The 26,821-nt window shown below is 37.9% G+C and overlaps 1 protein-coding gene and 1 pseudogene across 2 annotated transcripts in view; one reads left to right on the top strand and one right to left on the bottom strand.

Moving 5' to 3' along the window:
- The window catches only part of LOC105998471 (contactin-associated protein-like 3), a gene marked incomplete at its 3' end in the record, with an annotated part of 148,775 nt that overhangs the window by 33,496 nt on the left and 88,458 nt on the right, over positions 1-26,821 (bottom strand). Inside the window, exons 10-14 of the mRNA XM_013033181.1 lie at positions 24,481-24,652; positions 21,896-22,002; positions 17,190-17,312; positions 12,156-12,353; positions 7,320-7,455 (exon numbers count right to left, since the gene is read on the bottom strand). Coding sequence (XP_012888635.1) covers positions 7,320-7,455; positions 12,156-12,353; positions 17,190-17,312; positions 21,896-22,002; positions 24,481-24,652 — 736 coding nt within the window. The remainder of the gene's footprint in view (positions 1-7,319; positions 7,456-12,155; positions 12,354-17,189; positions 17,313-21,895; positions 22,003-24,480; positions 24,653-26,821) is intronic.
- On the top strand, positions 13,002-13,829 carry LOC105998480 (annotated as a pseudogene). The gene has a single exon (XR_001175698.1). The product of XR_001175698.1 is annotated as a 60S ribosomal protein L7a pseudogene (transcript).

Below are 26,821 nucleotides of genomic sequence, written 5' to 3'. Positions count from 1 at the left end.
AGGGACAGCACCCAGGCCCAAAGCTCAAGCCCCACGACCAACAAAAAAAAGTAGTCATTCAATTCTCTTTAAGTGTCATAAAAATTAAAATTCCTAAGATCTTTATCCTGTTCAAAAATTTCAATAAAGTAACTGGTAGAATATGTGGTAAACTATGAAAAGGATGAGATGACTGTGGGTTTCTTAAATGCATTAGTTTAACATATAAGGTTGAATAAAATGATGTAGCTTTGGTAAATCTCTGAGATTGCTGCTATCAGAAGAGCAAAAGCAGATTATCATAAATACATGAATATCAGACTTTGGAATAAGTGGGCAGCAACCTGCCCATTAGATGATAGAAAAGGTTACTCTGGATTTGCATACAGTTATTACATAGCAAATTAATTTCTAGTGTTAAGTAGCAAACTATTTGTAAATATTACCTATCTTTTCTTGTGATTGTGATTTTGACTGAAAAAAAAAGATTTTAGAGGAAGAATAAAAGTGTATTCATTGTCATTAGGGATCCTTGAATTCTAAGGAATTATTTAAGAGCTATACCTTGTTAGGTAAGAAAAATGACACTCTCATTCTGCCTTCAGCATTAATTATGGATTCAGAACCCTGAGATTAAATAAGCAAAATCATAATGAATGCACTATGTGCTAAAACATGTATGGCAATAGCTTTCAGGGTTGTACTGTTTGTACCACCTTTGCTAAATGTAAGGGGTTTGCTAAATGTGACCCTATTTTAGGGAGACTATTAATTGCCATGGTGACCAGACTCATTCAAATATTCAGCAACCAACTTTCCAAATCTCCTTTTAAGAGTCTTCAGTGCTCTAAAATCAATCTATAATTCATTGTTTTTCAGTGAACTTCTCTGTGATAAAAGAGGATTTTCCCCACTTTGGACTGTCGTGAAAGCTACAAAGGAAAACATGCTGTATCAAGTTTACAATTTATAAATTTTCTTGTGACAGAGTGGCTGAAAACATGAACTAAGTGTTTTGACAGCCAAAGTTCTTGGTTGAATTTCATTGTTCTGTTTGCTCATCCCTGGTTAACGCCATAAAGCATTTATTACTATGGCAAAACACATTTTGATATCCAATGTCTCCTCTCCCTCCTAAAGGTGGCCTCACTGCCACCTTTAGAACTGTCTTTGCCACTTAGTCCCCATTGTTTTACCATGTGAATTTTGACACCAATTTAATAAGAAAAACACAAACAGCTGGGTACCAGTGGCTCACACCTGTAATCCTGACTAGTTAGGCTGCTGAGATCTGAGGATCTCAGTTTAAAGATAGCCCAGGCAGGAAAGTCCATGAGACTTTTTTTTTCCAATTAATCACCAAAAAGCCTGAAGGGGACCTGAAGTTCAAGTGGTAGAGTTCTAGCCTTCTATGAAAAAGCTCAGGGGATTGTGCTCAGGTCCTGAGCAGAAGCCTTAGCATTGGCACAAAAATAAAACAAAACAACAACAACAACAAAACCTACAATCAAATGGTTGGCATTTGTGTGAAATTACATGAAGTCAAAGAAAGCCTCTGAGGTATCTTAGTTGTCTTTGCAAGACAGGAGATTTATGCCTAGGTCTTCTTAAATTCCCATAAACACATTCCACAATTTTTTTATTAAAGTCTGGCATGGCAATGGGTTTTAGAATATTTCTCATAGTAACATGTTCTTCATAGAAAGCCACCAATTATTCAAAGTTTATTTTCAATCGTTTTCTAACAATTATTACATTCCCTGAAATTCTCTTCATTGAAAATTATATTGCTGCATTGCAGTCACAAAAACATCCATATGATACAAACTCTTGTAAAGATTTTTGAGTTCTGCTTTGTTGAACAGTGGATGACAACCTTGTAAAAGTGTATTTTTAAGGAAAATATGTGCATCACCTTTCTGTGTCTCCACAAAACAGGAATAAACATGCAGGCAAGTGTCTACAAAGAAACAGGAAAGTTAGTAAACCAGGTGAGGATACCAGGAAAAACGTGAAAGACAGTAAGTGACTGGGGAAAAGAAAGTTAAATATTGAATCTTAGATAACAAAGAGACAACAAGATACTCTACTCCTGCCAGATTCCCAAGAACACTGTTCAACTCAGTGAGTACAAGTGAACAATACAGCTGCCTAAAATCGATTCCCAGCAGAGCAAGCTGACCAAAGGCCTGTACACTGAGACTAGCCCAGAATCGTGGGGGAAAAAAATCACTCATGGCAAGTTAGAGTAAAGAGGGAAATAGGCAGATATCCCTGTGGCTGACAAATGTGCGTGATTGCCTGACCCCAAAAGCCACTGCCAAGCAAGCGAGTACAGGGTAACACAACCGCTCCTGAGAAGATTTTTAGTAAAGACAGCTGACCGAAGGCTTGCACACATGTGATTGTTTGGAATTGGGAAAAACCATTCCTTCAAGGCTGTGGACTCAAGTGTAATACGGAGCAAGAGGGAGCTTCTTACACTTCCCTGTGAATCACACACATCCCTGTGATGGCCAGAACCCAAAGAACACCACCCAGCCTACTAGGTACAAGCAAACACAATTCTCCATGAAGGACTCTTGGCAAAATGAGTGACCAAAGGCTCACACACCTGGAATAGGCCTAGGACTGAGTGGGTGAGGAGCATTACTTGTGTCTCTAATGCTGTACAGGAGAGAAGAAACCCCAAACACATCCCTGTGACTGGTGTACATCCCTGTCACCACTGGACCCCCAAAGAACACTGTACAACACAGTGGAAAGGGGCCTGCTCCACCCTATCTCAGCAGCTATCCAGGGTCCAGGACGTAATCAGCCACAGAAGATGGCACTCAGGCTGCCCTCAGGCAGTCTAGGTCCCAGAGTAGTGATGTGAATAAACACCACTGAACTTCAGACGCAAACCAGAAGCCCAGAGATGGGAGACATCTACTGGACTGACAAAGCTCAGAAAGTATGGAAGATATATTAAATAGGTAGGTTTCATTAGGTAGCCAACAAAGAGAACACCACATAGTATACAGGCAGGAAAAGAAGTTTATTTACCAAACTGCTTCCCCCACAGTGCATGGCCCAAAGGAGTGACACTGCCTCCCCCCATCCCCGCAGCCAGGACTTACCTAAGCCAGGGACAGGAAGAGGTATGGCTAGGTGAAGGAAAGGTGTGGCCACACTGGATCTGGAAGTGACCTCAGGGCCTGGGACCAGCCTAGGGTCAGATGGAAGGCCAGGGGCAGGCCAGTATGTGTCCTACCAGGAGGGGGAGGTGACTGCTTCTGGGTGTGCCAGTTACCTATGTAACACAGATGCTGGGTAGAAACAGCTGAGAGGTAGGGAGCCATCTGCACAGGGCTTGCATGGCCTGGGTCACACCTTATAAAGCATACAATTTTCTGCTCAAAGAGGAAGGAAAATTGACTTTTACACTTATCACTATTTCTCCTTTTGCCTATTACAATATTTTATATTAATTTTCACCCCCATTCTACAAATTTTTCTATGATGGTTGACACTTTGTGTTTAAGATTCATAATTCACCTATCCCATCGCAAGCTGTGACTATGACATGCTTCCCTACAATAATTTAACTATATCCCCACATGCTATTATTTCATTTACTTCTAATCAACACAATTTACAGCCCTTTCTTCATCTTCTTTCTTCCGTATGTTTTCATCTTCATCCTCCCTTTATTTTCTTTACTCAATTTTAACTCAACTAAGAAGAAATATTGCCTTTCATTAATTTTTCTGGACTTAAAAAATTTCCCTTTCACTAGTTTTTTTTACAAATTTTTCTATTGATTGCTTTTTTAGCCTCTGTTTTATTAGTAGTCATTCTTCTATATCACTGATCCCCAACTACAGTATCCTTCCCCCACAATAATGGAGCTATATGCCTGCAAACTAGTAGGAAAACTATACTATACTATATCCTACAATATAAGAACATTCGTTTCTTTTATAAAAATCATGACTGATAGTATAGACAATATCGCCAATGTTGTTTTACTTTATGCAAATATCTAGTTTGTTTAACTCCATCCATATCAAGTGAGAAAAGCTACTTTAATCCTACCACAACAGAGCCCTCCCAGAACAAAGAAGGTTTTTCAATGGAAAAATATCATCTTACTAAAATCACCTATCAATAGACTGACTCCAGATGGAAATCACAGCACAAAAACAAAGAAAATGAAAAAGAAAGCAACATGACACTCCATAAAATCAACAGCCACCAGCTGCTGGGTGGCTCATGCCTATAATTCTAGTATAGTAAACAACTACCCAAAAAAGAATTAGAATGGCAGTTAAGTGAATGAAATTTCAAATATTAAACTTAGAATGATGGAAAGAATGATCAGTGAGATGAAAGAGGACATGTATAAACACCTAAAACATTAAAGAGAACACAGGCAAACAACTAAATGCATTAAGAAAAGATATCTATACGAAACTAAATAAACTCAAAGTAATGGAAAACAAATAGATAAATGAATTCAAACAATACAAATAAAGAGAAAAACTAAAAATATACAAATAAACAGAAAAATGAAATGAGGAAGTCCATGCAAGATATGAAAAGGGAATTCAATGATTATATTAAAACATCAAAGAATTTTCATCCCAAGGGATGAAAAATTCTACAGGAGAAATAAAATATACAACTGATCAAGAGCTGGTGGCTCACATCTGTAATCCTAGTTACTCAAGAGGCTGAGATCTGAGGAGCACAGTTCAAGGTCAGCCTGGGCATGAAAGTCTGTGAGACTCTTATCTTCAATAAACTCCAGAAAAAATAAGTCAGAGTGGATCTGTGGCTCAAATGGTAGAGAGTTGGCCTTGAGGAAAAAAAGTCCAGGACAGTATCCAGACCCTGAATTTAACCCTAGAACTACCATAACTGTAACAACAAAACTTCTTAACTAGAGTAAATCAAATGGAAAGCAAGGTACCAGGCTTGAAGGTAAGGTAGTCAATCAAAAAAAAAAAAGAAAAAGAAAAAAGAATAAAGACATATAAGGAATATGCAGAAACCCAGGCCTCTATAAAAAGCATAAATCTATGTGCTTGGACATAGAAGAGGAGAGGTTAATTCACAGAGAGGAAACATTCACTAAAAAAAAAAGGCAGAAAACTTACCAAATCTTGATGAAGAGAAACTCACCAAGGTACAGCCAGAATAGAACCTGTCCACAAACTTCATATCACACTAACAGAGAAAAAGGAAATAATACTGAAAGCTATTAGAGACCCATCCCAAGACACTAGCAATGAACAATTCATCAGAATAGTAGCAAATTCCCAAAAGAAACCTTAAAGCAAAGGAGGGATTGAAATAATGTATTTCAAACATTAAAGGTTAACCACATTCAACTAAGACTATTCTTCCCAATGAGGTTCTCATTCATATCTGAAGGATAAGTAAAAGCCTTCCATAATAAAGCAAATATTTATGACCACCAAATCCACATTGCAAAAGATACTCGAAGGAATCCTACACAAAGAAGAGGACACATGAAATGTTTCATGTAAACATAAAAATAGGAGAGACAAATCTCACCATATAAGCAGTTAAGGGAATAAAGTGTAGCAAAGAATCTAACACCAAAACAAAAAGCAGGAATTACTAGCTTTCAATATTGGCACTCAATGGCAATGGTCTCGGCTCCCTAATGAAAAGACACAGAATGGAAAATTGGCATAGAAAGCAAGACCTGACCATTTCTTGTCCACAAAAATTGTATCTTAAAGATAAAAATCATGCAATATTTTAGGGGAAAGGGTAGACAAGTAATTGGACTACAAAAGCAGGCCAGAGTAGCTATACTCATGTCTGAAAACCTAGACTTCACACTTATTACTCAGAAGAGACAAATAAGATAATTTCATATTACCAAATACTAAAAATGTTACTAATCAAAAGGAAATAATGATTGCTAATATATGTTTCAAATGTCAGCACAACCAAATATGTTAAACTAACACTATTAGACTTAAATAGTAGGAGTAGTTGATACATCACTCTCACTGAAAGATAGGTCACCCAGACCTTCCCAACAAAAATCAAAAAAGAAACTTCAGAATTAAGTGACATAAGCCAAATGCACTTGACAGATATGGACAGAGCATTTTACCAGTAGCTACACAACACACATCTTCTCACCAGTCCATGGAATTTTCTCAAAATTAGATCACATTTTATGACACAAAACAAGTTGTACAAAATGTAAGAAAATTAAAATAACTCTGTATTTTATCAGAACACAATGGAATAAAACTGGAACTTAACATCAAATAAAACCATAAAATATATTCAAAGACTGAACAATACTTTGTTGAATTATGAGTGGTTCATTGAAGAAAAAAGGTAAAATTCAAAAGTTATATAGTATCTAGTGAAAATGAGAACAAAACCTACTAGAACCATTGTCACACAGCAAAGGTAGTGCTAAGAGGAAAATTTAGAGCTATGAATGCCTACATAAAAATTTAATTGTAAAAAAAGCAGTATCTCAAATAAATAGCCTAGTGATACACTTCAAACCCCTAGAAAAAAACAGAACTAGCCAAATCCAAAACTAGCAGACAGAAAAGGAACAATAAAGATTAGGGCAGAAAGAGAAAAAATAAAAGGGATTCACCTAAGAATTAATAAGTGAAATTGTCCTATTGCAAATGACACAATTCTATACTTAAGGACATTAAAGATTCCATCAGAAATGTCTGAGATCTGACAAATTTCTATGGCAATGCAGAAGCATATAAAAATCAGTATTCAAAAATCAGTAATGGGGGGAGGGTGGAGTGGGGACTGGGAATTTGGCTTAGTGCTGCAAGTGCTTGCCTAGCATGCATAAAGCCCAAGGTTCAGAGTGCTAGCCTTGAGCAGTTCTCAGGCCCTTAGTCCAAGAACCAGGACTGTCAAAAATTAATTAGTTAGTTAATTTAAAAATCAGTAGTATTTTTTAATACACTAACAGACTGGGAAAGAAAAGCCTAAACATTAAATTCCAAAAATAAAGATAAAAAATAAATTCCAGAGAAAGTAAAAGACCTCTACAACAAAAACTTAAATCTTGAGGATACCATAAGATAGAAAGATATCCCATGCTCCCAGATTGCAGAATTAATATAACAAAAAAATTACTAAATCTACTGAATAAGCAATGTAGAGATTCAATGCAGTGCCCACAAAATATTTCGGTGTAATTGTTCACAGAAACAGAAAAATCAATCTTGAAACATGAGAGAGCGTAATGTTGGAGCTGTTAAAATACCTAACTGCAAAGTGTTAAGAAAATTACAGTTTGTACAGGAATGTCATGTGGAAATCACCATTCATTCTGATCGGCATCACAATTGCAGTGATACTGGGGGTCAATGCAGTTGCCCTCTAATCCACAAGTGCAGTTTTGAGCATTGAGTGTATGTGTCTCATTGGTTCCAACCCACCAAGTCACTGGGGATCCACCTGAAAGACAAAAGTGAGAAATGTGGGCCTGGGAATGTGGCTTAGTAGTAGAGTGCTTGCCTAGCATGCGTGAAGCCCTGGGTTTAATTCTTCTGTACCACATAAACAGAAAAAGCCCAAAGTGGGGCTGTGGCTCAAGTAGTAGAGTGCTTGCCTTGAGCAAAAGAAGCTCATGGACAGTGCCCAAGCCCTAGGACTGGACCCCCAAAAAGGTGAGAAATGTGACAGCTAATATATATATATATATATATATATATATATATATATATATATATATACACATATACATATAGTATAATAATATATTATTGTTATTATAGCAGTTATAGTTACATAAATCAGACAATGAGTACATTTCTTTTTGGACAATGCCATCCCTTCCCTAGTTCTTGCCCAGATTTTCCTCCCATTCCTATCCACAAGTGGTATAATTCATTTTCAATATAGTGTCTAGTGAGTATCACTACTGTATTTGTTCTTTCTTGTGACACCTACTTTATCCCTGTTACCACCTGTCTCCCCAGTATCAGTCCTTACTCCATTCTACTTAAACACTACAGAAACTAATATTTAATTCTGTAACAGGATAACTTTTTAAGATATCTTTGAGTGTTTAAAAATATTTAAGACTGTCAGGCACTGGTGGCTCACACATATAAATCCCACCTACTCTAGAGGCTGAGATATGAAGACAATGGTTTGAAGCCAGCAGAGCAGCAAAGTCCATAAGGTTTTTACCTACAATAAACTACTCAAAAGGAAAAAAAGCCAAAGGTAGGGTTGTGACTCAAGTGATAGATCACAAGCCTTGAGCATAAGAAGCTCAGAGAGCGCCTAGGCTTTGAGTTCAAGCCCTAGGACTGGCACAGAAAAACAAAAAAAGTTTAAGACATAAATTCCCATGTTTGTTTGTTTTTTAATTACAGAGTGAGCAAGAGGTCTTTAACTCATTGAGACATGACATTATTTAGAAATTTTACTTGAGGCTTTCAATTACATTATTTTGAAATAATACAATTGTCATTGGATTAATAGCAAGATTAATTTATACATTAAAGTTAAAATCTTGTTGGCTGCTGGTGGCTCATACCTGTCTGTAATCCTAGCTACACAGGAGTCTGAGATCTGAGGATCACAATTTGAAGCCAGCCTGGGCAGGAAGTCAGTGAGACTCTTACCTCCAATAAACTACTCAGAAAAAGCCAGAAGTAGAGCTGTGGCTCAAGTGGAAGAGTGCTAGCCTTCAACACAAAGAGGCTCAGGGACAGTGCCCAGGGCCTGACTTCAAGCCCCATGATTGGCAAAAAAAAAAATAATAAAATAATTAATTAATTAAAATTGTGAGTTCCTAAATTGCCATTAAAAATGTTATTAAAATGCAAATGGCAAATGTGGATTCCTTTCACCTTATTAGTGAAAACACATTTTCTACTGAGTCTAAAAAGTTGCTTAGACATATATTTGTGCTTTTTCTCCTACTAAATGGCTTGGCTCCTTCTCTATAAACTACAGAGAAGACACTGATGAGCCTTTGTGCTCTGCGCCTTAGGTGACTCTTAGTCTTTAGCACCCCTTTCTCCTTAGAGCAATCATAATTAGGCCACAGACCTGCAAACTACTTCAACTCTACAGGATCCATATCCACCCTAAATAAAAGCAGGCAACAGTGGAGGCACTACTCCCCACTCTGTGGTGAGACTGGGTGACTAGGAAAGGAAGAGGTGGCAGCACAAATGCACACTTTTATGTCTACACTAGTTCTTAATCTCTGTAGATTGAGAACTATCCAGTGCTTTTAAAGGTAAGAAATGGGTATTTGGTCCCAGTTAGGCAGTTCAATATAGAAGGTAACCGGATTCAGGCCCATATGACAGGAAACAGAGGACATAAATAATCTTTCTTGTTCCTGCTCAAATAATCTTTCAGGTTCCAAGTTTCCAGGGCAAGGGTAGAAGGCAAACTCTCCCACTTTTGCCCAGGATGGGAAAGCCTACCAGACAAAAACTTACATCCAGTTGGAAAGTCTTTGGATAGTGTGACCACTGCTTAACAAATCAAACCAAAAATACATCATCCCCCAAGAGGTAGGGGACTAAGAGCAAACTATCTAGCAGGAAAAAAAGAAGCTTTGGGCTTTCCCTCACTGGGTAACAGGGATATTCCCTCCCTATTCCAGCAGTCTGCTAATTCTTCCTACTTTCTTCAGTGTCTCTCTCTTCACCTTTAAATAAACTTAACTCTGTTTACCTTAAACACATTCCTCCCTTTTATTCTTTAAAGGGCAGAGATTTTTTTGAAGGACCTGATCTGTCCCTACACAGTTTCAAAGATACAAAGTGTCGTTAGCTCTATTAAAGATTCTTTGTATCTCCTTGCAAGATAACTTACAGGATTTGTACAGCAAATAATCTAGAAAGACAAAAATTAGAAGCTGAAGAATGTGAGAACTCATAATGGCTAGAATACACAGCTTTGGTGGATTTTCTTCAGCCACAATATGATCAATCCTCAGTGAGTTTAGCAGTCACAGATGACTTCCTCCTTAGTCAGTTGTAATTATACCCCCCCCCAATTATGAGCGGTTAAGGAAATCTGAAGAGGCTAAAAGTTTGAAAATGTTACCTTAATACCAGCAAGATTTTAGGTCCAAGGGTTCTTCCCAGATTTCTTCACTTACAAAACCAAAACAACATAAAGGTTGTTAAACCTTGGTCCTGGTCTTGCTGGGTGAAATCTCCTCTTGTAATCTTGGTCTACTGACTATCTGGGACGTTTACACAATAAAACCTTTTTTTAAAAAAAAAAACCTAATGTTAAGTGTCATTTCCATCTACTCTTCCTTTAAAACTTTCAGTTATGTGCTCCCCAGGCAGAGGCCATCTTACACTGCTTTCCTATTAGCACATTCTAATGAAAGCTCAAACTAAAAGCTCTAGGTGGGATTACTTCTTCTACAAATGTAAATGCCCATGTTCTGGTCACTCATTTGTATCTACTGGTAACACAAAGTAAATGAGTGCAACATTTTTTAAATATCAGGTTACACTAGTTGCTTATCTGGTTTCTAATTAAAAGCTTGCAACCCCTATGTAATCTTAGCTACTTAGGAGATTGAGATCTAAGGATTGTAGTTCAATGCCAGTCTGGGCAGACAAGTGACATATATCTCTAATTAACCAGCAAAATAGTTGGAAATGAAAATATGTGTAAAATGGTAGAATGCTAGCTTTGAGCAAGAGCATGAGGCCCTGAGTTCAAGCCAAAACACCACACACAAACACACATACACCAAATAAACAAACAGACAAATGTTTCAGAAAAATTTTGGTGTGTAACATATTTATCTAAATTAAATATGTGCTGAAAAGTCTCCAGGTGGCAGTACATAACAATGCTTGATAAGAAATGTAATCATTACCTTGCTCATGTAATTGTAACCCTCTGTACAGTATTTTCACAATAAAAAAAATCAATAAAAATAAATAAATAAATTTATATAACTTGTGCATGTATAGATAATGAATTCTTCTTATTTTGTTCCTTTAAAAAGTGTTTAACACTCTGGGAAGTTGTATGGAGGTTCCTCAAAAGACTAAACAGAGCTTCCCTATGACCCAGAAATCCTATTCCTGAGCATTTACCCAAATGATCACAAACAAAGCCACACTAAAGCTATCAGCACAACTATGTGCATTGCAGAATTATTTACCGTAGCTAAGATATAGAATCAACCCAGATATCCCTCAGTGTGTGAATGGATCAAGAAAATGTGGTATATACACAATGGAATTCTATGCTTCCATCAGAGATAACGCACTGCCCCATTTATAAGGAAATGGAAAGACTTGGAAAAAATCATATTAAGTGAAGTAAGCCAGATCCAAAGCTTCTCCAGCACGTATTTATTCTCCTGGAGCCAACTACATTCTTCTCATGTATTTGGTGGCAATCAGCTAAAAATATGTACCAACCCTTCTTGTACTAATTATAAATTTAATCCACCGGAGAGCTGTGAGCAAGCAGCACTTATTCTCACACGGTACAGACACTGTACAATCAAGCCCTAGTGAGGCCAGTGTTAACTGTGAAGTCTCAGAAAAATTAAATAATCCCCCCAAAGCCACAGCTGCCAAATGACCGGTGTGCAACTTGACTTCAGAGGACAGTGCCCAGCACTTCTCTCCACAGCCTGCCCGAACACAGAAGGAAGGTTTACCAGAAGGACCAATGGGATATACTGACTGGCAAAATGATTAATTTCAAAGAAAGAAAATATAAAACATCTAGTAATATTTTGCAACAGGAACTAAAAAAAACAACTGTCAGCAGAGTTACCTTATATTGAGTCCTGAAATAACTGTATGGTACCAAATATGTTAGCATGTACTAAGATACTAATTGCATTCAGTCTATGAAAAAGACTCATTGAATACCCACTTTCACATTACTAAGCCACAGGTTCAGCAATCTTTTCACTCAAGGCAGCCTGATAAGGAGATCATTATTGCTCAGATGAGACTGAGAACAGACTTTGAGCAAAAAATAGCAACCTACTGGCCTTGTTCTTCACCCTATGGAAACACATCTCTGTAACTGCCAGTTGTGACCTGGGATCTATGGAGACAGGAGTCTCAGGAACCTGTGCCTACACAGATTCTTCAGAGTACAAATGGCAGAGTCTACTAAGGCTCGTTACTTACCATGGTGCTCTGAGAGCCTGGGCTTCTTGCAGTGGAAAGTCAGCTCCTGGTGGCAGTGATCTGCATGGTTGACTATGGCCTGCAGCTGGTCCATGCTGGCCCTGTACTTGAACATCACTGGCTGTGGGTGATCTCCCTGCAAGCCTTTGACTTTGACTAGGTGGGAACCATTGTGCTGTGCTGAGGTCCACACAGTATCTGGTGGGCAGAAATGGAGTTGAACTAAGAAAGACATCAAAACTAGGTTGAAATTGCTAAGATAAATATACAAAAGAGAAACATCTCTCACTTGAATTAGTTAAAAAAAAATCTCAGCTGAACACTGGTTGGCTCACGCCTATAATCCTAGCTACTCAGGAGGCTGAGATCTGAGGATTGCAGTTCTAAGTCTGCCCAGCCAAGAAAGTCCATGAGATTCTTATCCCAAACTAACCTCCAGAAAAATGGAAATGGCACTCTGGCTCCAAGTGGTAGAGCACTAGCCTTAAATGAGAAAGCTCAGGGACAGCACCCAGGCACTGAGTTCAAGTCCCACGACTGACCAAAACAAAACAAGCAAAAAAAGAGATATCCTTGAGAGTAGAATAAACATAAGTATAGTTTTTTGAATGTTAGTATTAGTGATTCTTGACTAAAATTTACATGGCCATGTTTTTGTAGGAATTACTTTTAGTGAAATGTGTTTGATAACATAGCATTAGAAGAGGGCATTTTTTTAAATGTGTTATGATTATATTTTAATAAGCATAATCCTCACCTGGTTAACATTTGTCTTTGATAATCAAATAAATAGCAGATACATAGAAGGAATAAGAATCCAATATAAGCTTTCTCCAGCCACCCAAGATGCCCAAAGGAAAGAAGGCCAAGGGGATAAGGTAGCACCGGCCCGGCCCCTGCAGTCATGAAGAAGCAGGAGGCCAAGAAGGTAGTAAATCCTCTGTCTGAAAAAAGGCCCAAGAACTTTGGCATTGGACAGGGCATCCAACCCAAAAGGGACCTCACTACATCCAGCTGCAGAGCCAAAGGGCAAGCCTCTGCAAGCAGCTGAAAGTGCCCCATGCAATTAACCAGTTTACCCAGGCCTTGGACCGCCAGACAGCTACACAGCTACTTAAGCCGGCCCACAAGTACAGGCCAGAGACAAAACAAGAGAAGAAGCAGAGACTGTTGGCCCGAGCTGAGAAGAAAGCTGCTGGCAAAGGAGACGTCACCACTAAGCAACCGCTAGTCCTTCAAGCAGGGGTTATTACCTTGGTGGAGAACAAGAAGGCCCAGCTTGTGGTGACTGCACATGATGTGGACCTATCGAGCTGGTTGTATTCCTGCCTGCCCTGAGCCGCAAGATGGGTGTTCCCTACTGCATCATTAAGGGGAAGGCCAGGCTGGGGCATCTCGTCTACAGGAAAACAGGCACCACCGTTGCCTTCACTCAGGTTAACTCAGAAGACAAAGGATCTCTGGTGAAGCTGGTGGAGGATATCAGGACCAATTACAATGACAGATATGATGAGATCCGTCGTCACTGTGGAGGCAATGTCCTGGGTCCAAAATCTGTAGCTCCAATTGCCAGGCTGGAAAAGGCAAAGGCTAAGGAGCTGGCCACTAAGCTGGGCTAAGCCTGCAATGTTGATTTCTCTGTACATGAAAATAATAAAACTGTCCTTCCTCCAGAAAAAAAAGAATCCAATATAATTACAAAAAATTACATGCTGTATATTTTATTTATGTAATAGATAATTATGGAAATATATCATCTATTTCTATATATGTCATCCATATAGAAACATATCATAAAAATATAAGATGTATATTTCTATAATTATATATAATTATGTTGTTTACATAATATTTTATTATAAATATATTTATTATATTCATATATTGATTATATTAGTTTTATTTTACTGATTATAAAGTAACCATATGTAATGTAAAACTTTATGTATATATGTATACACAAATTTATATATATGTATATTATGTATTTGTGGTAGAAGGGACTCAAGATCAAACCAATATATATGTATATTATGTATTTGTGGTAGAGGGTACTCAAGATCAAACTCAAGATCAAACCAAGGCTTCATGCTAATTAAGCATTTCAGTAGTGAGTTAACATATATAGCCACCCTTTCAGAGGGAGCCCAAAGGAGGGCTTGAACTCAGGGTGTGAGCATGGTCCCTTAGCTTTTTTGCTCAAGAATGGTGTTCTACCATGGTGCCACAGCTTGCAGCTTTCTGCTGGTTAAATGGAGGTAAAACTCTCATAAAGTTTCCTGCCTGGGCTGGCTTTTAATCTTGATCCTCAGATCAAGATTAGCCTCCTAATTCACTAAGATTATGTTTGTGAGCCACTGGTACCAGTGCTAAAATAAATATTGAATAGTATGGTGATAGTAACACATCAATAGTTGGACAGTGAAACAATGTGGACATTCATACATCTCATTAAGTATTTCTGGCAATAACCACCACTTACTGAAAACTTGGAAATATATGCTGACAGATTTTGATGTACTCCTGTTACATTGATCACCTATGGGGAGGTCTTTGGGTAAGATTTTTTTAAATTAAAACATATTTCAAAATGTTTATAAGAGAAGAAAACCATACTGACTTTTGTGATCCCTCACCCTACCCAGAACATTTCATACCATAATGGTATAAAAGGCTCATATTTGCCTGGTTCCTCTTCTGCACCATGTATCAAGGGTCACATCTAACAGCCCCACTGGTGCTTAGAGTCCTAATGTATCCCATGCAGCTACAGATCCGGGGAAGAACCCAAGAGGTGGTGGAAAAAATACCAACTGAATCCTATGAAGGGCAGTATCACCAAACTCATGAAAACTAATAAGAACAGGTGCAAACTGAGTCATCAAGGTTGGTGCCCATTTTATTGTCAGGGTGCTAGAAAACAGATGCTGAAGGGAGTTATCAGAATTTCTGTTTTTTAATATGTTTTTATTGTAAAAACTGCACAGAGGGTTTACAGTTACATGAGCAAGGTAATGAGGACATCTTCTATCAAGCATTGTTACCTCCTCCTTTGTTGTTCTGCAGAAACTTTAAGTGCATAGGTTATTTTCTTTTAATCACATTTTTCCTGGGCAATTTATATAACAACAGTTTCACAGAACAACAAATAAATGAACCTGGCATTAGTGTTTATAATTATTTATTCTGTGCACCCTCTGGATTTCTTCTATCAAATAGAACCAAGATAACAGGGATAGATAGAAAACTTGCTAGCTTATGTGTACCAGTTCTAATATCACTTTGTCACTTATTTACAGAGATGATGATACTAAAAAAACAATGATGTGGGAACATCATTAATTGTGAAAACAAACCCACACAGACTGGCGGTCAGTGTCACAGGTGTAATGTGTTTCATGGTTAAAATATTATCAGACTTTTAGTCATGTAGAGAGATGGAAAATGCTCAAGATAATTTTCAAACTAATCTTCAAAAAAGACAATTTGAAGGATTTATCCTTAAATTATTATTATTTAACAGACCTTCAGAAAGAGACATTATGTTTCTCTAATATTTTTCAACACGTTATTTTCATGTATCTTAAAAATAGCATCTTTAAGATAGCTTTGAAATCACATAAAATGGCTGTTGTGTCATATTATGTCTACTATGTCTATTACTTCATAATATGCCATATGATGATACATTAGACTATTGTGTCCTATTATGTCGTTCTTTAAATGTAGGAGAGAGGTATAGACACAAGAATAGCTGGCAACTTTGGGTGTATGTATAGCTGAGAATGTAAAATAAAGACATATTTCTTCTTTTACCCAACCATTTCTTTTTGTGTAAATGTCTCTTATACTGTCCAGAGCTATTTTCTCATGTGGGAAGGCAGATATATTTTGACATAATAAACAGAAACCAGGGGATATTGCAATGTATGATGTTAGTGTTTTTATATCCCAATTAATCAAACCAAACCAAACTGCATGTTCATTTGCCTGACCTATTTTTTTCAGTCATGGGGCTTGAATTCAGGGCCTGGGCATTGTCCCTGAGCTCTTTTTGCTCAAGGCCAGTGCTCTACCACTTTGAACCACAAGGCCATTTCCTGTTTTTGAGTGGTTAATTGAAGCTAAGAGTCTCACAGGGCTTTTTGGCCTGGGCTGGCTTTGAACCATGATCCTCAGATCTCAGCCTCCTAAGCAGGTGGGATTATGTGAGCCACTTGCACCAACTTTCTTTGCCTAAACTTTAAAGGGGTATGCTACAGGCCACGATGACTGTTATGCTTGTGTGCAGATGGAAGAAGTCCCAAGAAGTCTGGGCAACAGATTTGGATTTGGTGTAATTTAAGATATTTAAAAATCTTTAAAAATCATCCACTATTACAATTAATATTCTCAGACCTCATTGTGAGCCAAACTGTAAGGCAATTATTTATTTTCCTTTTGTGATGGAAAGTATGTTTCCTCATCTTTGTTATAGTATGTCATAATGTGTAATGCATATGTGTGTGCTTGTTTATATATATATATATATATATATATGTTTATCTGCAGCCATATGACATAATAATCTATATGTTTTGCTTTGTCCTGGGCTCCAGTCTGGAATACTGAAGCTTGTTTTGTTCAATTACTACAACAACTTCCAAAAGAGGCAAAGCACATTAGTTCAAAACATGTGCCAGAGTACTGCTACACTTTTTTAACCTACTCTTACATTTGTGACTTTTAAGGGACATGGTTTGAATTCAGCCTGCTTGACTACAGCCATCGTAAAATGATAAGCACTATGACTGTCTCAGAGTAAGCCTAGTCAGTTTTCACTGCATAGCATTCTAGTATAGTATCTAGATGGATACATTGCAGTAGTATGTGGAGCTCTGCCACCTGGCATTGAAGCTACAAACAGAAATATGCCTGATTCTGATCTCAGCTCAAGATAGCCTAGACACTATGCAGCCAACAGGAAGTCATTTGCTGCTGCACACAGCAAGCCTTACAGGAAGTTAACTCTTATAGGATAGTTTATTAGCATACCTGTCATGTTGCAGTACACCAGAGCTGGTCCCAGTGGTCCACTTCCATCTGAATCGATGTAGTAGAGTCCTGAAGAGTCTTTGCCCTGGTACTTATGGGCTTCACAAGACTGCTCATACATAGCTGTAGAGAACACCAATTGTCACAGAGGGGCCACTCTGGGATGGATGGCTCTGTTATTAATTATGTAATGCCCACCTCCACCCACCCAAATGCTATATTGTTCCATCCTGAGTCACAGCTTCCCCACATCAAATCAGGCAGCTGGAGTTCTGAAGCATAGTGAGATTTTAAGAGATATCAGTGTGAATACTATAAATTTGGATCCTAGCTACTTTAGAAACTGAAAATTGTTTTCTAAATTAGAAAAACTGAGTTATTCTTAGTTATAAATTGTAATGGCTGAATGATCTCTGATTATCTAAACCATGTAATAATTCTTAATTTTAAAAATGTATTAGTAACAAGATTATCAATGAAAATTTCCCCCATCTTAAAAAAGAACACCTCACCTACATAACAGAAGCATATAGAAGACCTAACAAGCAGGATCCCAGGATAAACACTTCTAGACACATTATAGTAAAAATGATAGATCTGAATAATAAGGAAACATTCTTGCATGCAGTAAAATTGAAGAAGGAGCTATACTACAATGGGAAACAAATTAGAATAACTGCAGATCTCTCCACACAGACATTGAATGCAAGAAAGGCCTGGGAAAGTACCATCTAAGCCCTGAGAACCAATAACTGCCAGCCCAGACTGATATACCCGGCAAAGCTAGCATTCACATTCGATGGATAATTGAAAATTTTGAATAGTAAAGAAAAACTAAATGAATTAATAAACAATAAGCCAGCATTACAAAGAATACTAAGAGGGGGAACACAACCTGAAGAAAGCAACCAGGAACAGGGACCTGCACCAGACAGGTATTAATAGAAGTGTAACTTAGTAAGCACAGGAGGAAAGGAAAGAAGAAAAACTTAGGAAAACAGGGAATGACAGGGACCATAATGCATCTCTATATAATATCCTTAAATATTAACAGTCTTAATTCAGCAATCAAAAGTAAAAGAACTGCAGATTGGATCAGAAAACATGACCCATCCATCTGTTGCCTTCAGGAGACCCACCTCTCAGCCAAACATACAAACAAACTCAGAGTGAAGGGTTGCAAAAAAGGATCTACCAATCAAATGCCCCCAGTAAAAGAGCAGGTGTAGCAATCCTGATATCTGAAAAAAATAAACTTTTCATTAAAATCAATACAAAAAGACAAGGAAGGACACTACATATTAACACAGGAACAATAAAAGAGGAGGATATTACTATTATCAACTTATACTTCCCAAACATTGGAGTACCCAAATATGTCAAGAAAATACTCTCAAACTTACAGAATAAAATAGATGCCAATATGATAATACTAGGAGACTTTAACACCCCACTCTCACCACAGGATAAGTCTACCAACCAGGCAAGGAAAAAAATTATAGAAGACACTAGGAAATGGAAAGACCTTCCATGCTCTTGGATAGTCAGACAATATAGTGAAAATGGCAATACTGCCAAAATTAATATAAAAATTGAATGCAATTCCTATTAAAAATCCCAATGATGTACATTTCTGAAATACAGAAAACAGTCCAAAAATTCATATGGAACAACAAAAGACCTAGAATAGCCAAAACAATTCTAGGCAAAAAAAGACAACATGGGAGGGATCTCGATGCCAGACTTCAACCTCTACTATAGAGCCATAATAACAAAGACAGCATGGTACTGGAACAAAAACAGACCTGAAGACCAATGGAATAGAATAGAAGATCCAGAAATAAAACCACACACCTACAGGCAGCTGATATTTGACAAAGGAGCCAAAGACAAACGCCCACTCACCCAGCTTGGTCACCTGCACAGTCCTAGGGAAAGCCATGGAGAAGGCCTCGGTCACTCAGCACTCATGGCAGTCCATGAAGGACCGCTACCTGAAGTACCTGTGGGGCTGCAACATTGAGATACCACCTCACCCCAGTTAGAATGGCAAAAATCAAGAACTCTTAAAACAACAGATGCTGGAGGGGATGTGGACAGAAGGGAACCTTACTTCATTGTTGGTGTAAACTTGTTCAACCACTTTGGAAAGTAGTATGGAGGTTCCTCAAAAGACTCCACATAGAGCTCCCCTATGACTCAGCAGTCCCACTTTTGGGCATTTACCCAAATGTTTACAAACAAGACCACACTAAAGCTACCAGCACAACTATGTTTATTGCAGCATTATTTACTATAGCTAAGATATGGAACCAACCCAGATGCCCCTCAGTAGATGAATGGATCAAGAAAATGTGGTATATATACACAATGGAATTCTATGCCTCCATCAGAAAGAATGACATTGCCCCATTTGTTAGGAAATGGAAAGACTTGGAAAAAATTCTATTAAGTGAAGTAAGCCAGGCCCAAAGAAACATAGGTCCCATGGTTTCCCTTATTTGCAATATCTAGTATATGTGAGTCAAGCAGAAAAAGTCAGATAAGGTGATGTTAGGGAAATGAACCCTAAGAGATGTATTCAAATGTTTTTTTTTCTTTCATGCGATTGTTTCTAACATATTTATAAGATGATTTCTTTGTTGCTTTGTATGACCCTCCCCCACGGTATAACTCCTGCTTTCATTGTATTTGATGTTGTTATAATTTGTGGATGGGAAGGGAAAAATAAATCATTAAATGGATATACAGGTGGACTCATTGCAACAATGAGATGTACAAGTCATTATGTCGAAAAACGAACTTTACAGTTTTGGCTGGGGGTGGGCGATTGGAAGGAATGAGAAGGGGAAACAAAGGAGGAGCAAAAATGCTTGAAAAGAAATGTACTCATTACCTTTCCCATGAAATTGTAACCCCTCTGTATGGTATTTTCACAATAAAGACATTATCTTGAAAAAAAGACTCATTCATTAATGGTTAATATTCAGAAGGTATCTTCCTTGACTAAAGCACTTTACTAGGTGTAATGGTAGCAGTACTAAGTACAAGAGACCACCACAACCTTATTTCTTGGAGTTCAGCCAAATCCTTGCCCTAAGGTTTCTGAGAAGTCTAGTGTCTTCCAAAGTAGGAGTTACATGGCAAATTCTGACTGGAAATAGAGGAGAGCTGCTCATGGTGTGTTTAGTGGACGAGTCACTCCCTCTTGTCTGCCGAGGGCTTCTCGTGGAACTCACACCACTGGAGACGCTGGGAAGTTTTCACAACACCCATTCTAGCATCTCTGGGATTCTGTTCCAGAAAATATATATTTATGACAATCCATGCTCTGCTTTGTCTTCAGTTTATGTGTACTAGAATAATTTACATGGAAGATTTCTTGAAGGGGTAATAAGCTTCCCCAGGAGAAGAAACTAAAGAAAGCAGACACAAAAAGGCAAGTTCTTCCTATAAAGACGTGGGGAGAGAAGAGGTGCTGGGAGCCGGGGGAGAGAAGGCACTCAGAAGCATCAGCAATTATGTACCAAAAAAAAAAAACCAAAACACTAAGGCTGATCATTAGGAAACCAGGATTTTCATGTCACATTGCTCGTATTTGCTAATGTCTCATCCTGAACAACGTCTTGTTAGTTTGAACATTGACTGGAAACCAGCATGATCCCTGACAGGCCTGGCCCTGGAGCCAGGGCCTTTGTGATCACAGCTGTGACACCCAGGGCAGCATCCTCAGCCTCCTGCCTCTCCTTCCTCAAGCTCAGGGTAGCTGGTAACTCTTCTCTCCATGAGTTTTAAGGAATTATGGAATTAAAACATGCAAAGGACTAGAATCTTGCAGACATGCTGAAAATTCTCAGTTTATGCTAATTCTTCTCATCACTAGCAATGCCTAGGTTAAACAGGACCAGAAAGTTTATCTGTTTTTTTGCTATCTAGAACTGCTACCATGATAGCACCCCAATTTTGCTTCCTCTGAGATGATCAAGAATCTGGCTGCTCACACATCATTTTACTTTGGAAAAAAAAATTCAGAACTAAATGTGTCCCCAGTTGGGGGAACAGAAAACAAAAAAGAATGAATCATCTTTGTCCTTTAGTAATTTTTTTGGCCATAGTTTATTTCCCCTTCACCTGTTCTTTTTCTCTCTTTTGCATTCTATATTTGATATTATAATTGTGAGCTGCTTTAACATCATTTGGGAATAAAATTAGTTTAAAAGTATGCCAGGCAAAGATGAGTCTCTAGCTGGGCACTGGTGGCTCATGACCATAATTCTAGCTACTCAGGAGGCAGAGATATGAGAATCATAGTTCCAAGCCAGCTCTGGCAGACAAATCCTTAAGGCTTTTATTTCCAGCAAAATCCAGAAGTAGAAGTATGACTCAAGTGGCAGAATCCCAGCTGACTGAGTAAGAAATGGAGGCCCAGATTGCAATCCTTAGTTCCAGCACAAAAATAGATGGTGGGAGAAAAGAGTGAAAGAAAGGGGAGAAGGAAAGAAGGAGGGAGAGAAAAGAAAGAAATAAGTAAAGAAGGTAGGAAAGAAGGAAAGAAGGAACGAAGGAAGGTTAGTCTTTAAAACTCCATATTCTCTTGTTTCTTGCAACTTAGTTAAAAAGACAGACATGTGTACAAAATAATGACAGGGAACTGGAACTCCACAGGATCAGGACAGCAAGGAGAGCCAGCAACATGTGCAGCTTACAGGAATGGCAGGTAGCTCCTGTGTAGCCAGTATCGGTGCAGTCACAGGAGAAGGCAGCCCACGTCTGGGAACATTTACCCCCATGTTCACAATAGCTGGGGAAACACCTAAAGGAAGACAGAGAAACATTGGTGTTTCCCAAAGGCAGTCACTATAAAATGTGCTTGTCGTGCTGTTTTGTTACAGGAGAGATGAAGGACAACAGTGAATAGAAACACCCCAATAGGACAGGGGAAGTTGGCTCTGCCCTTTGGTCTATGAATGGAACACAAACAAGGTTAAAAAGCCTGGTTAAGTGCAACATTTGTGACAATACTTGTACTTATATTAGCTCTATACATTTTTCACCGGTTGACGGCATATATATGACTAGGAGTATCAATAACTTGCAATGACCTCAGATAGACACACAATTGTTTCCCTCCTACCATATGTTCTTGTCATATGATCGTGCGAACCTCTCGCTCACAAGTCCAGCACCAGCACCTCCACAAGAACATGGGTTGTGACCAGCTTTGACCAATAGGGCATTGTAACAACAACAAGAACAACAACACAGTTTTTAGTAAAAGGACAAGGTTCTTTTCTAAAACATAAATATGCTTTTGGTACATATGATTAATGAAATTACTTTGCTTAGAAGCACTGTAATCTGTTATATATGTTTCCTCATTCCTCAGAACTTCCCAGACTACTGGCTTTCATTCTTATCATGTCTATCAGTATTTTAATTCACATAAACTCACTAAAATAAATGCAGCCTTGTCCACAAGTCTGAAGCAATTTAAATGATTTGGATTGATCCTATTCCCTTTTGTTCCAATTCATCTTCAAATGGCTTTCACAACAACTGTTAGTTTAAAAAAAACAACTGAAATTCATCACATCATATATAATTAAACATTGAACAACCAAATTTACATTGAAACAGGACAAAAAGGCTGCTCTATTGCTCACAAATACAATTTGTGAGCACCCACGTGATCCATAAGCAAGCACACAGTTAACAGAAAATTCATGTGATTCTAAAATTTTATTCAAAACAAGAGATTCACAGGAGCAAGCAAATTCTAGTGGAGGATGGGGCAAAACTATTTAGGAAGCTCCATTCTGTTCTGTGCTGCTGCTCAAGGACTAGTCAGTGGGTCACAGATACATCAAAACAAAAGAAAACAACAAGTATCAGGGGAATGCAGGTATCATTGGGGAAAGGACCAGCTAGCCAGTTGTAACTTCTTCCCTCCAATATTGTACAGAGCAATATTGTACAAAGCAACTGTACCACTGAAATTGTTGTAGCATGTAATCAAAGCACTACCTATACTTTTGTTCTTTGAAAATTATCTATGTGTGTATGTATGTATATATGCATATGTGCATATATGTATATATGTATATACATATGTACATGTAGATGTATATATGTGTATACATATATATGTATATAAACATGGAAAAATCTCAGCTACCAATAATAACTAGAAATGGTGAACATTTTACTTATTATGTATTAGATTTTGAAACCAGAAAATGCTTATTTTAAATTAGTTACTGGTTTTAGAAAGATTGTCAGTTTTAAAATGGCCAAAGTTGAAAGGATATTAAAAATCTTTATATGAGACTCAGCTTGGTCATAAGGTTCATGATGAATCATGGCCAACTTAGCTAAAGAGTGAACACTAAGCACACAGCACTCATGCGTCCTTAGTCATTCTATTAGCATAGCTGTGAATGGAGCAGAAAAAATAAAACAAAACAAAATAGCACAGAGAAACAGAGAAAGCCTCTTAGCTCCAGTAATTTAATCATTTTTAGTTCTAGCCTAGCTTATTTGTTCTCTGTAATTACTCTATTCCTTCTCCACTGAAGACTCAGTGGACATCCATTTTTCTAACCTGTTCTGTGTAATACAACTGTTAGATGCCTTAACTTGTCAGTATTGATTTGCATCAGTAAATACACAGCATAGCCAGCATTTTGCAAAAACTAAGTTGCTTAACAGCATAGTAAAGGAAAATTCATGACTTTGTCTTCCAAGAAAATATTATAATTTTGCAAGGCACAATATTAACCTAAAAGAAAACCAAGACATTATGTTTCTATTATCAATGTTTAGATCTTGAAGTCCCCCCAGGCTTCCAAGGCCTGATCCTGAGTCTATAACTCTACCAGGAGGTGGTAGAAGTTTTAAGACCTGGGCCTAGTCAGGGATTTTCAGGGAGTGTGACCTTCGGAGTGTTATGGGATTCAGTCTCTTGCCCTTCATGAATCTGAGCATGAGATATTCAAAGCATACTATGTTTTGCTGTCTCACCAAAGGCCTCAAAGAACTGTACCAACAGACTACAGTTTGAAACCTACAAAACTGTGAGCCAGAATAAATCTTTTGTCTTTATAAATGGATTCTCTCAGTAATAATAACGCAGAGCTAACTAAGTATATATATATACTTTCTCCTTTGTCATGAATATCAGCAACAGAGGAAAGAAAGGATGCACTTGTCCAGCTGTTCGTGTGTTTATGAACTAATTAAGTAAATTAAAAACTGAAATCAGACATGACAGAGTGACCTGAATGATTCTTACCTGTCTATAATGCCACAGGAATCTATCTGGAGGTCACTGAAACTCCCCAGCACCCCTTCCTGTACAGAGATGGGATCCACCACTTTTTCACCAATAGAGATGAGTCTCAGGCAGCCCTGGAACCCTTCCAGACAGCTCCCACATCCAGAGCCAGAGATGTTTTCTGGACAGCCTAAATATTAAGACACAGGCAGAAGACAAGCAACAAGCATGACCAAAACAAAAGCCCACTGCAAACTATTCACAGTATTGAAAGACAATGTTCTTAAAGCAATGATAAGCAAAGACATGACTTGGAAATTAAAATCAAAGCAGGACTAGTCCAGATAACATCCTGTAGCCCATATGGAACCAGCATGCACTTAATTATTCTCCCTTTCTCTGCTGAGTTATTGTACAAACAAGGACAAACTCTCAGATTTGCATGATATAAGACTTATGAGCAGTAAAGGGGGAAGTTATAGAAAGGAGATGATGGAATACTTGGAAAACGATTTTGGATAAAGCAACTCTTTGAGAAATAGACATAGCTGAACAGAACCCAGCTCCCCATCCTTGACTCCTTTTCAGAACTGAAGAAGGCTCTCTATGAATTTCCCTGACTGGCAGTAGCTGACTCTCATCCAGCAGTGAGAGGGCTGGCCAGTATCCACTGACGCAATGGGGAAATGCAATGCATTCACTGACTGCTTGGCTGGGACTCTATTGGTGGATATTTCTGCTGTCTCCTGTGGGATCTAGCTTGCATTCTGCTGTAAAGGCATCATCAAAGCTCTGCCTGACCATCTGTTACCAACATTTCTCTCAACCTTCCAGGACTGTTTACAATAATTAATCCCACTAAGACACCTAATTTCACATAGAGGCAACTTCCTGGAGAGCCCTACTCATAACAATGTGTACAAAAATTACAATGCAGTTATCGAACACTTGCCCATCATATGCAAATATTAAAATGCTAGAACATTTCAAATAAATACTGCAAATTTTATGCAAAGAATAAAATGATGGGAAGCATTCTTTTATAAAATGATATTAAAATTAAATGATTATTTGTAAAATGATACTTAGTGTGTTTCAAAAACTTATAATGTAGCAAATAGCTTCATCATTCTTTTTATGGTTTTGTGTTTCTAGTCATTAAAGAGGACTTATGTCAATATTTATAGTGTTACTTTATATTTTATAAGACTTTTACTTCTAAAACTGAAAATTCTTATGAGTGAAATATTTTGTCCATTGTACATTAAATTTTCTGAGTTTTTTTCTTTTTGTTTGTTTGTTTATGTCAGTCGTAGGGCTTGAACTCAAGGCCTGGGCCCTATCCCTGTGCTTTTCCTCTCAAGGCTAGCACTCTGAGCCACTTTGATCCACAGCACCACTTCTGGTTTTCTGGTGGCTATTTGAAGATAAGAGACTCATGGATTTTCCTGCTCAGGCTGGCATCAAACCACAATTCTCAGATCTCAGCCTCCAGAGTAGGTAGGACTATAGCCCTGAGCCACCAGTGTGCAACTTTGATGTCTCATCTTTATTTTTTGGTCTTCAAATCACTGGTACACTTTCCAAAAAAAAGGAAACTAGACTCTAACCTCCTCTAATTTTTGCATAATGTATACTCACTTTCTACCTAAGAATTTTCATAACATACACACTTTTGTTGCAGTGGCTTAAGCAGGCTTCAATGTTTGCACCCTAAGAAATCAAATTCAAAACAACTCAAGACGGGCTGTCAATGTGGCTCAGTAGCAGAGTGCTTGCCTAGGATGCATGAAGCCCTGGGTTTGATTCCTCAGTATCACATAAACATAAAAAGCCAGAAGTGGCACTGTGGCTCAAGTTGTAGAGTGCTAGTCTTGAGCTCAGGGACAGTGCCTAGGTCCTGAGTCCAAGCTCCAGGACAGGTAAAAAACATACAAAAAAAAAAAAAAACAAGACTTGCATCAGGATGAAAAGTCAATAGTGGGTATAATGAATCTCACCAATTAAAACTGAAGGCTTTGGTATTTCAAACCCAATGTTCCATCATAAAGAACTCTATAACATTCCTTATCATTTTCTAATTTCTGTAATAGTGAACAAATTTTATTTGTGAAGAATTTCTGGAATGTAGAATGTTTTTTGAAAAAAAAGCCAGGATGTCTTCCTATAGATGACTTCTGCTTCCTGCACTTAGGACAAACTTTACAACAGGGAATGGGGACATTAAGTCAGTATTGTTTTTGTTGAGCCACTAGTTCTCCAATCATACACCTCAAGCAACTGTAAAAATGCTATATCTATTTCTGTTGAGAGCTAAATTAAACAACATCCAGTGGTCAAAATGAGAACATGCTTCATA

The sequence above is a fragment of the Dipodomys ordii genome, unplaced genomic scaffold (genome assembly GCF_000151885.1).
Source record: "Dipodomys ordii isolate 6190 unplaced genomic scaffold, Dord_2.0 Scaffold164, whole genome shotgun sequence".
Lineage (NCBI taxonomy): Eukaryota > Metazoa > Chordata > Mammalia > Rodentia > Heteromyidae > Dipodomys > Dipodomys ordii.
The sequence above is the reverse complement of the archived record's forward strand: the minus strand, read 5'-3'. Positions and strand labels throughout refer to the sequence as shown.